Below are 12,389 nucleotides of genomic sequence, written 5' to 3'. Positions count from 1 at the left end.
CCCTATTTTGTTCATTGGGGCTTACTCTCAGGCGAGTATGGTTAGGATTGCAACCTTAGTATAATGTTATTCAAGGGAGCAACATAATCAATCTCAGTATGACCCATAAAATAAAGAAGCTTGAGAAAATAAAACATGATATAAAGGATTAATAATCCATTAAATATTCGAGAACATAAGGATCACTGCATGCAGAGACCTCAAAGTGATTGTCACCATCGGTGAAAGCTGTTTCGTCCTATAATTCCCCAGAATGCTAAAGGAGAGGCTTCCTGCCCATATCTCTATGAAAATTGTACAAAATATATATAGCTTGCGGTAATAAATGCTAGAAATGGAACAAGGGAAAAAGAGGCATTGATTGCAATCCTATACATAGTTATCTAAGAGGAAGTCCCTACACAATAAGATTTACTTCTGAATAGATATGCATAGGATTGCACTATTTATTCACCTTTTGGAGGAATACGTCAATACAAAGGTTTACTTGAGACAAATATTACAAAATATTAATTAAAACAAAATGTAGTCTTGAATTCTTGTGTATTATTTCTTTAAACTGACAGGTTTAAAGGATGTCATACTGAAAAGGAGGGATTATTGCTTCTTCATGTGTATTGCAAGACTGAAATTAGCAAAACTCTGGAAACCAGATACCATCTATAGAGAGATAGCCAAAGGATGAAATATAGTCATTGTGCACAAAATAACGTTTTTATTTTCCAGATACGAGGGATCAGAATATAAATCAATTTATTGGATTTGATTTCTTCAGTTTTGTAATATAAACAAAATAAACAGTGAATGCATTATTATGCTGCAAAGAAATTACTTATGCATTTGACATATACGTTACGCTGCAAAAAAACAGCCAACTCACCATCATCGGTGGAAGTGAAGAAGCAGGGCCCTCCAACGTCGGAGTTGCAAGACCAGATTTTCTGCCCATACCACTACCAAGTGACAATGTTAAGTGATCACAATGCCAAGGAGCTAAGAAATATGTTTGCTTTGAGCAAAAGAGAACAAACTACAGCAAACAAAAATTAAACAGATAGATTTAAATTCAAAAATGAGGTGCTTTATTTTCACTAGGTGATATATTAACGTAGTAGAAGTTCCACAGAATTACAAAACGTAACTACTGTTCATAGTCTATGAAATCCCTACCTGTTGGTGGGATGATTCCAGGAGACATAAGACCCGGGACAGAATGTGGCATTATGTGAGAATTCTCTGGAGAGGTGACACTTTGAGTCCGCTTAGGAGGCCGTCCAGGTCTGGAACTGAAAGAAACAAACAAAAAACTTTACAATTAAGCTGTTGTCTTACACATAATTTCAAAGTTGTTTCAATTGGTAACATGGACTGTAAATAAATTTGTTTCAAGGACGGTTGCTTTTGCAGTTAGATGTAATAGACTTCCATCACTAATTAGATTACATGCTGAATTCATTTTCCTCATTGAAGATCAGCCGCGCTTGATGCATAATTCATAGCCTGCACCTCGTTACCTGCTTCTTCATATTAATATCTATACACAGTTTGAATTGCCTCGTTTGCATATGCTAAAGTTCTGCATGCAGCCTTCAGCACGAAAATTATGCACTAACTTGTAATAATTATTACAGTCAGCCTGCTATTGATTTATGAGACTTTTAAAAACCAAATATGTGTAGTACTTGTAATGAATGATATTTTAAGGTTCTTCAGGAAATTAAAAGGCAATGGCTGCCTAAGGAAATGTTCTGCTTGTTTGATTTAATACTACAGTTAGCTGGGAGGTGGAATGAAAGAGTGATTCAGACCTATAGCACATTTTTCGATGATATGTTTTATTACTTCGCACTACTACCCTGATATCTAGATGATAAATGACAATACATATCTAATATGTGAAAAGGTCTTGCAATTTCTTTATTTTTTGTCATGCAAAAGATAAGTCAAGTTATCATTTAACCCTTATTCCTTTTAAAGCAAAAAATTGTGCTTTAAATGTAGTACATCAGTCAGAAAAGTCTGGATTTTGTAATGTATCTTTGCAAAACTGCAGTTCTAACATATTACATCTTTTCTGTATGTACATGTAAAAAGACTTACATACATTGCTCAATCCACTTAGGCCTTTAGCTTCACTTTCCAGAATATGGCAATAGAGCACAGATCTCACAATGTTTTGCACCATTCAGAACTCATATTCACTGCAAGAAAATAATTGAGAAAGGGTGCAATCCAAACCTGCGCTGGAGCAGACAAGCCAGGAGGCTTGCGCTGCATCCAACACAGGTTTGTTGGCTGCAGCGGCTCAGCCAGAGGCAAGGGGAAGCTCTTCCCCTTACCCCTGGGTAAGGGCTGCTCACCCCAATGGGTCTCCTCAGACCTGCACCACCTCTGGAGGTGGCACAAGTCCGAGGAGAGCGGAGCGGCTTGAAGCCACTCCGTTCTCCCCGGGGATGGGGGTTGGGATCCTGCATAACCACCGGGTCCTAGCCCTGTCCCCGGCTCCCTGCACGCCTACCCCCGGGGCCACCCATCGCCCGCCCTCCCCCGCCCAGAAACGCCTCCCTCCTGCCTCCTCCATGCCCACCTTCGCTGCTTGTGTCGGCACAGGTGCACTGACACAAGCAGCGGCGAGGAAGCCGCTGCAGAGGCTTCTGCTGGCCTCTGTGCATCAGCGCATCTAGATACATTACATCTAGATACACCGACACAGCTTCCTCCCCTGGAGGCACAAATGTGCTTTACTTTTGTGACCCTCCCAGGGCACCTATGCCGGCATAAGTGCCGGTTAGGATTGCGCCCAAAGTCACCTAATGGTGATTCCACAATATAAAAAGTGAATGTGAGAATCATATATTGTAACGGGAATGATATGAACATTTGCATGAGAGTGCATAGACAACGAGGCATCTTTTTAAAAACTGAGTTCCTAAACAGCAGTCATAATGATGTTCCAAGCAGCGAAGAAATATGGGTAGAGTGCTGGTTTGGATATGGGAACTCCAGTTTCAAATTCTCACTTACCAATGAAGTTCAGTGGGACTTGGACAAGTCACTGTCTCTCAACCTAACCTACTGCACAAATGAGAAAGAACCTAATATACATCATCCTAGGAAGATGGCAGAATACAACTATGATAACTCAATACCATGAAGCCATAAACATAAAGGCTTCATGGTAAAATCCTGCTGCCTGTGGATAAAGTGTTAGCCCATTATTCTAGTATTCTTTACTAAAAGTTTTTAGGGTGAATTTCAATGCATCTAGCAATTAATATTTTCACTCTTCATTGTATTTCAGAGGATGCTAAATATTAGAAGTTTAGAAGTGTGTTCCAAGATGCAAGGCATATGTAGCACAATGTGTACTTTCACAATGTGAGCGTTAGATCATCTTTGCATTTGAGACACCCACATTTTTTAAAACTACAACCCATCCCTAATAAACGAATAACGATCAAAGTACAGGGCATTTCCTTGGAGTTTAATGACTCAAGACCTTGGGCCATTAACCTTAACTGGTCATTAATTCCCAAGTTAATGACCTGAATTGAGGTCATTATTAATATTATAAGCCAGAAGATTTTTTTTTTTTTGGGGTTGGATACAGACTTTTTTTTAAATCTCACAAAAAGAATTACTTATTTAAAGCGCACAAGAATTGTCTTGCAGGGCACACTACCTCAATAAATCAACATACCCACAAATCTTGAGAATAAGTTCTGTACCATTCACAATGAAAATAATCATACTGAGTTGGATTCAAAGATGCCGTTCTGCATACAAAAGTTGTTTTCCACTTCCAGAAGAGCTGTTCTATAAAGTGCTGCATAAGGAAACTAAACGCAAATACGCTGTATTTCTGTAAACTCTTGAACAGACAAGAACTGCTATAAAATAGTATGTTGCACGAACTCTTGTACATGTTCTCAGGCAAATACCTGCACAATCACAATGGCTCATTTCATTCTGCTCACAGTTCTTTGAATTCAATCCAAAAATCAAACAACCAACCAATTAAAATTAGGTGATTCTCTTATTAGTTCAGCCTGTAACTATACTGGAAACATATTTTGGCCATTTGTTTAGATTCAGATATAATAAATATTACTATGGCATAATGACAGGAGACTGAATCAAAGCCAACACAGTTGACTATATTTGATTCATATTTATAAACAAGTAGAAAGAGTAGAAAAGTTGATGAGTATGGGAAATGAGTGTATGTTGACAAGTGGACATAAACTCCACTAGATGTGCCCCTAGAACCCCCTGTGGATACATGAACCTGCAGATATGGGGAATGCTTCCCTACCTTCCCTCCACTCCCCTTTCCTCTGGAGGGTCTTCTGAGCCCAGCAGAGGATGCATGCTTCCACCCGCAACCTCTGCCAGGCTCAGAAAGACTGCATGAGATGAAAAAAGGCACTTCTGATTTTTTTGGAAAAACTGGAAGTAACGTTTTTATGCCTTTAAAAGGAATTATAAGGGCTGAGGAAGCACCCGGAGGGAGCGCAAGAGGGGGGCCTTGCGGATCTCTAATCCATGGATAAGAGAAACTGTGGGTACAGGATCTGCAGATAGGCTCCCCGTACTCTTCGAGTGAAAGGTCGGCGCTAAAGTAAAGGCGCTCGTGTAGGGCGCACAGCCCTGCACGAGCACCCTGGATCCTGCGGAGAACAGCTCCATGGATCCACCTCCCGCCCACCCCCTGACACGCCTCCTGCCCGCCCCCTGGCACGCCTCCCGCCCACCCCTGCCAGCCTCCCCCCTCCCCGGAATGCCTTCCTCATGCCCCAAGCCTCGCCCCGCCTCCCGTTCCGCAGCCCGGCGGTCCAGGAAACTGCCAAGCCATGGAACTCGGGCCACCGCCCAGCACTAGCCCAGCACCAGCCAGCACTGGGCTAGCTCTGGCGGGAGCCCAGCGGTGAACCCCGCAAACGTGTCTTATGGCACGTTTGCAACTGTGGTCCACAGCACAGAGCCATGCATGTTCCCCTGGTCATGTTCCCATGACCACAGGATTGGGCTCTCAAACAACAGTAATAGAGACCCAGCGGAAGTGTGCACCACAAAGAAATAAGGGCTTCATTAAGTCCAAGAGGTGCTGGCATGGCAAACGAGCAAAGTTAGAGAAACTGTAAAAGGAAAAGAAGCTTTCTTCCAGAAATGGAAATCTTGTCCTTATGAGGAGAATAAAAAGGAACACAAACTCTGGCAAAAGATATGTAAGAAGGTGATACAGGAGGCCAAGAGAGACTTTGAGGAATGCATGGCCCATTCCCTAGGAATGCATGGGGAATAACAAAAGTTTCTTCAAGAATGTTAGAAGTAGAAAACCTGCCAAAGAGATAGTTGGCCCACTAGACAGTGAGGGAGGAAAAGGACAGATAAAAGGGGATTTGGAGATAGCAGATAAATTAAATGAGTTATTTGCATCAGTCTTCAAGGCAGAAAACCTCAGGCAGACACCACTACAGTCCCTCCGGACTAAGGAGTTGAATCAGATAGAAATTAGAAGAGAAGATGGTTTAGACGTAATTGATAAATTAAAGATCAGTGATTCACTGGCCCCAGATGGCATCCACTCAAGAGTTATTAAGGAACTGAACAATGAAGTTGCTGATTTTTTCAACTATAAGATACAACTTGTCCCTTAAAATGGCCACAATGCCAGAGGATTGGAGGATAGCAAATGTCATGCCAATCTTTAAAAAAGAAAAGAGAGTGGACCAGGGAAACTACAGGCTGGTCAGCCTAATGTCTGTTTCAGGTAAGATGGTAGAAAGTTTCATTAAAGATAAAATTTTAAAATACATAGAAGAACAAGCCTTGCAGAAGGAAAACCAACACAGCTTCTGTAAGGGAAAGTCTTGCCTCACAAACCTTTTAGAATTCTTTGAAAAGTTCAACCGACATGTGAATGTGGGAGAACCCATGCATATTATATATCTGGATTTTCAGAAGGTGTTTGGTACCAAAGGCTGCTAAGAAAACTTCACAGAGGGAATAAGAGGGTAGGTCCTCTTGTAGATTAGGAATTGGCTGGGGACCAGGAAACAGAGAGTAGGTGTCAACAAGCTGTTTACGCAGTGGAGAAAGGTCAAAAGTGGTGTGCCCCCAGGAATCTGTCCTTGTTCAAGCTTTTCAACTTGTTCATAAATGACCTAGAGCAGTGGTTCTCACACTTTTAGCACTGGGACCCACTATTTAGAATGAGAATCTGTCAGGACCCACCAGAAGTGATGTCATAACTGGAAGTGACATCATCAAGCAGGGAAGTTTTTAGAATCCTAGGCTGCAATCCTACCCACGCTTACCCAGGAGTAAGTCCAATTTACTGTCATTGTTAAAAGCATATACAGAATAGCCTGTTAAAAGTAAAGATCTGTAACATTTCCCCAAATGCACATACTAGTGTAGCATCCAAAATTACTACAAAATTCGTCTGGCAAGGTAAAAAATGGAGAATGAAACGGAAATTACTTCAAGAGGATAAAAAAAGAGCAGGATTTGGATTACCAGACTGGGAATTATACTATCAAGCAGCAGCCCTAAACTGGATAAAAGATTGGGGACTCATACCAAATTTGAAAATTTTAATTTTAGAAGCATATGATTTACAAATAGGCTGGTATGCATTCCTGTTTTATGATAAAGTCAAACAGCATGGATATTTTAGACAACACATTTTAAGAAGATCTTTAATTTGGATATGGGAACAGATAAAATACAAGATATACTCTAAATTACCCAGATGGATAAAACTCTTGAAATAGCAACTAATCCAAACTGGATTTTAAAAAGACCAAAATAAATCATATAACAATCTGTTGAATATTAAAGGAGAGAATTTAAGTAAGTTTGAGTTAGAAGAGAAAGGAATAAAATTGGACTGGTGGAATGAAATGCAACTAAGAACAAGATTACGAGAAGACCAAAGGGGAGGGGAAATATATTAAAAAATGTACAATTTTCTCCTGGAGATAAGAATGGAGGACAAAATAGTTAAAGATGCAATGGTGCGCTGGGCAAAAAATTTTGGGTATAATATATCGATGGACGACTGGAAACAAATTTGGAATATAAATATTAAGATAACTAAAGCGGTGTCTTTTAAAGAGAAGTTATATAAAATGTTTTATAGATGGTATTTAACTCCAGAGAAATTAGCAAAAATGTATTCTGGGTCATCAAATAAGTGTTGGAAATGTAAAGAGGTTGAAGGAACCTTTTATCATATGTGGTGGACATGTGAAAAAGCAAAGAAATATCGGAAAATGATACATAAATTCTTGCAAGAGGTATTGAATTGTGTATTACCATTCAAACCAGAAATATTCCTCCTAAATGTGACATCAGAAATTAAAGACCAATATAGAAAATACCTTACTGTACATATTGTTATAGCGGCAAGAATACTGTTTGTGCAAAATTGGAAATCTACAGACGTGCCAACTAGAGAAAATTTAATAGACAAAATTTATGAAATAGCAGAAATGGAAGTTTTAACAGAAAGAATAAAAGAGAGAGATTAAGGTAGAGTAAGAAAATATTGGAAGCCTTTTTATGATTGGATAGATAATTTTAGTTAAACAATACTGAGCGTTTAGATAAATTTAAATTTTTATAATGGCAAATATGATAGCTTTTGTACTGAAATATATTTTTTTCAGTCGTTTGATTGCTTTTCTTTCTTTCTTTCTTTTTTGGATAATCCATGTTGTAATCTAGGGCCATATCCTTATGTGTAACCTGTGTAGTACCTGCCCAAAGTCTAACCCATTTTCCTTACCTGTATCTGTAATAAATAAATAAAATACTTAATAAAAAAATTAAATACTGAAATGAATGGGAACCCATCTGAAATTGGCTTGCAACTCACCTAGTGGGTCCTGACCCATAGTGTGAGAAACACTGACCTAGAGATAAGGATAAACAGTTAGGTGGCCAAATTTGCAGTTGACACTAAACTTTCTGAGTGGTGAAAACCAGAGGGGATTGTGAAGAGCTCAGAGAGATCTCTCCAAACTGGGAGAATGGGTGGCAAAATGGTAGATGCATTTCAGTGTAAATAAATATAAAGTAATGCATATTGGGGCAAAAAAAATCAAAACTTCACATATAGGCTAATGGGTTCTGAACTCCCTGTGACAGCTCAGGAGACAGATCTTGGGATGCTGGTGGACAGCTTGATGAAAGTGTTGACCCAACGTGCGGCAGTAGTGAAGAAAGCCAATTCCATGCTTGGTGTCATTAAAACGGGGACTGAGAATAAAACAGCTAATATTATAATGTCATTGTACAAATAAATGATACAGCCACACTTGGAGTATTGTGTTCAGTTCTGGTTACCACAGCTCAAAAAGGATATAGTGGAAATGGAAAAGGTGCAAAAGAGTGACCAAAATGATTACTGGGCTGGGGCACTTCCCTTGTGAGGAAAGACTACAGCGTTTGAGGCTTTCCAGTCTAGAAAAGAGGTGCCTGAGGGGGGACACGATTGAAATGTACAAAATTATGCAGGGTATGGATAGAGTGGATAGAGGCTTGCTCTTTTTCCTCTTGCATAACACCAGAACTAAGGAACATTCATTAAAATTGAGTATTAGGAGGTTTAGAACATACAAAACAAAATATTTACCCAGTGTGTAATTAGTCTGTGGAACTGCTTGCTGCATGATGTGGTGATGGCCTCTGGCCTAGATGCCTTTAAAAGGGGATTGGACAGATTTCCAAAGAAAAACTCCATCACAGGTTACAAGCTATGATGGGTATGTACAGTCTGAGATTAGCTGGTGGATCATCATGAGGACCGGGTAGGAAATTTTTTTCTGTCATCTGAATTGGCTGTGGATGGCAGTTTTTTTGCCTACCCAAGAGTGGTGAGGGAGGGAAAGTATGCTTAGTAGGTTTCATGCATTAAAAATTGGTCACTTGTGTTTGATAAATTGGCCCAAGATAAACCCAAGTACAGTCTGGTGTCTTCGATGGGAACTGCAAGGGTAAACAGAATGTTAGATGCAGGGGAGTGGTAGCAAGATGCAAGTATCTTGTGGTCTTCCCCACCAAACAAGGATACAACAAGAACAGATAAACATTATGCCAGACCTAAACATTCAAACAATGCCAGACCTAAAGGGGGGCAAGACGGGCAAATGCTGCTGCCAGCCTTACCCTCCATTGCTCATTTTTTTTTTTGTAAGCAGCAGCTCTGCTAGCTCCTTTTGCTTAAAAAAAAAAAAAAAAAACTCCTCCTAAGGAAGAAGGGGTGTCCCAGAATCACTGCCAAAGAGGCAGTGAGCTGCTGCCTCTCTGCCAGTAATTTAGTGCTGGACTGGGCTTTCCCCTGTTATAGGAGAGGAAATGGTCAGCCCGGAGAATCAGCGTTCCGGGAGTCGCTCACATCTCCCAGCGGGCTGACTCTCCAGGCAACCCTCCAGAGGAATGCTGTGTCTGAGGGCTGCCTCTCTCTCCTCCCCCAGAAGAGGAGAGGAGAGTGGCCTTCAGACGTGGCAGGAAGCAAAGCACACCTCCTGATTTCAGAGGAGACACACGTTGCTTCCTGGCTGCAACGGAGCATTTTGCATCACTTCTAAATGGCATGAAAGGCTCCACTGGAGCACTTTGGAGCTGCTGGAAGTGGTGCTCAGAGGCAAGCACCACCCGCCTCCTGGAAGCAGTGCTCGCCTCTGCATTGAGCGATGCTTCCAGTGGCCCCAAAATGCTCCGATGGAGCCTTCTGTGCCACTTCTCAAACCATACAATTCAGAACACAAGACTTTGATCAATCCAAGACCTAATCCACCAATGAGCCTTAAGTGCCGACAACACAGCCAATGAAATGGTACCACTGCATTTCATCACATTCCTCAAAACTGAAGTGGTATCCAGAGATCACTTCTTCTGAAATCTCACTTATTAAATATTATTGTCTTCCATTCTTGCACTCTGTTAATACAAAACTGCAAATGGTTTGGGCACTAATCTTAACAGAGAATTCCCCACAATCCGGTAATCATAAGATAGACTGAAAAAGGAACGGTAGGGTTATAGTGTGTCACTTGTCAATGGCCAAGCCCAAACATAATTGCCGGACTTGTCCTCTTTTTCAGCCTCTTGTCCGGGTGTCCTCCAAATGTGACTGAATGTCTTCCATTTTAGGCTTCTTTTCCCTGAGAGCTCAGTCCTCCCTGCAGGCACCTCCTGTTTCCTAGTAACCCCATTTAGGGCCAATTCTAGCAATCCCTTCATAGTCATGTGACACGGGAGAGGCACCGATCTGAGTGGAAAGGCCTCCACTTTTGCCTGGGAGCTGAGTGGCAGCAAGAACGCCCAGTGCAGGGTCCTCCAAGGCTGCTGCTGAGTTAGTTGGGGGCCAGGTGAAGCCCTTTTTGCAACATTTTTCTGTGCACAGGGGGAAGAGGGCTTGTGCTTCTGGCAGTGAGTGAGTGAGTGAGTGAGTGAGTGAGTGAGGACACTTCTGGCAGGGAGGGAGGGAGTGAAGACACTTCTGGCAGGGAGGGAGGGAGGGAGTGAAGACACTTCTGGCAGGGTTGGGGTGAGTGAGTGAGTGAGTGAGTGAGTGAGTGAGTGAGTGAGTGAGTGAGGACACTTCTGGCAGGGAGGGAGGGAGGGAGTGAGGACACTTCTGGCAGGGATGGGGTGAATGAGTGAGTGAAGACAGGGTCCTGTGAGGGGCGCTCCTTGAAATTTCATTTGTTGCAAGGGGGGAGGGAGAGAGAAAGAGAGAGCACATGCATGCATGCGTGTGTGTTCTAAGTGAGTGGAAGCAGGGTTCTGTGGGGGTGAGGGGCTCCTTCGAAGTTTGATCTGATGCTTGTTGCAGGGGTGAGGGGGGGAGAGAGAGCAGCATTTAACAGAAGGCAGAACATTAAAAATCAATTGTGACTCTGTGGAACCTGATAGGGCAGGTTCTGCTCCCATTCTGCCCCCTAAAACTGGATAGTAGATAAACCCACTTCTTTCTCAAATACATGTTATGTTTTTGACTTCTAGAAATGATGCAGACTTGGTGTCTTGTTTTATATTGTTTAGAGGAAGGTGTGCACACATTAGGAGGCAAAAGGGGCTTGGAAACCAGAGTATCTTCCTCTCTTATCAATTTTGCAGGGCCTGGTGGTGTCATGATTCTGGAAAGTTCCCACTGCATTATTTTGATTGTTTAGCTTGGTGATGGTGATTTGCGCTTTTTTTGTTTTTTACTGTGGTTGTTTTAAAAATTACTAATACAGTTTTAAACTTAATAATAAGTAATATAGTGTTTAAATTAAACATGAAATAAATATATAAGTGTTTTTAGCTTTTATTTTGTCAAGTCTTATATTTTTCTTGAATATTTGTCATGTCCTACATTTTGGGGTGTCTTGTCCTCTTTTCTCGTTATGACATCTGGTCACCTGTTCTTTCCAGTTGCATTTTTGTACTTTTTATCAAAGGAAATCACTCTTGGGCTAAAGGATGGTCTCAAAATGGAAACCAAGTTAAGTGCAATCCTTACTGGGTGGTCCAAGCAGAAAGTCAGGATGTTATTTTGTTATTCAAAAAGGGGGGGGGGGTATTTTTTAAAATCACTTTGGTAAAAACATAACTACTTCTGCTCTTCTCACAAAACAACCTATCAAAAATAGTTAAATCTGCACAAGCCATTTAAGGCGATTATATTTGGTATCACATAGTAGGCCATAAGTGTGCAGTCATTTCCAATTAACCATACTATATTTTTTTCTTTAATTACCTGACCCCTATAATTAACTGATTAAAACTTGCAGCCCTACATTTAAAATAAATAGTTTTAGCAAAATTCTGTTTAAAGTAAAACTGACACGGATTCATAGTTCCTAATAAAGAAGCAGCATTTTAAGAAAATAATAATGAAACACATTTATTTTAACAGATTTACTATGGCTTCAGTAAACACAATACATTCTAAATATAAAGTCTCCATTACTATGGCTTCTATGAAAGTTTAGTGGGGTTTTTTTCTATTGACCTAGTAATAGTTTAAATACTAACAGTTTAGCAGATCAAATTAAATGAATATAAACATTTTGCTTAATGACATCAGCAGTCAACACAGAACATCTGTGTTTTACTTTAACAGTGATCAGAGAATATTCTTTTGTTTACACTACAGATAATCACAAGGTTTATATTTCTGTGTTCAATTTAAGGGTAGAAAAAAAAATAAAAGGCCAGATTACCTTCAGGGTCCAAAAAAGCAATATGTTACAAATGCAAGAGCGTTTTTTGTTTTGTAACCATGGTTAAACAATAGAAATGAACTTTCCCTGAACTTTTCTCCTTTAATGGCCTGGGTCCATGTTGACCCTCTAGTGCAAGCTGGAACTTGATACTATCAAACTGAC

General features: G+C 40.6%; 1 protein-coding gene across 3 annotated transcripts in view; it reads right to left on the bottom strand.

The window, feature by feature from the left end:
- Window positions 1-12,389, bottom strand: part of DACH1 (dachshund family transcription factor 1) — a 471,956-nt gene that overhangs the window by 283,104 nt on the left and 176,463 nt on the right. For all 3 annotated transcript variants that reach the window (XM_066619755.1, XM_066619756.1, XM_066619757.1), the window contains exon 2: window positions 1,171-1,286. In XM_066619755.1, the coding sequence (XP_066475852.1) occupies window positions 1,171-1,286 (116 nt within the window). The remainder of the gene's footprint in view (window positions 1-1,170; window positions 1,287-12,389) is intronic.

Source organism: Tiliqua scincoides, chromosome 3 (genome assembly GCF_035046505.1).
Source record: "Tiliqua scincoides isolate rTilSci1 chromosome 3, rTilSci1.hap2, whole genome shotgun sequence".
NCBI classification, from domain to species: domain Eukaryota; kingdom Metazoa; phylum Chordata; class Lepidosauria; order Squamata; family Scincidae; genus Tiliqua; species Tiliqua scincoides.
The sequence above is the reverse complement of the archived record's forward strand: the minus strand, read 5'-3'. Positions and strand labels throughout refer to the sequence as shown.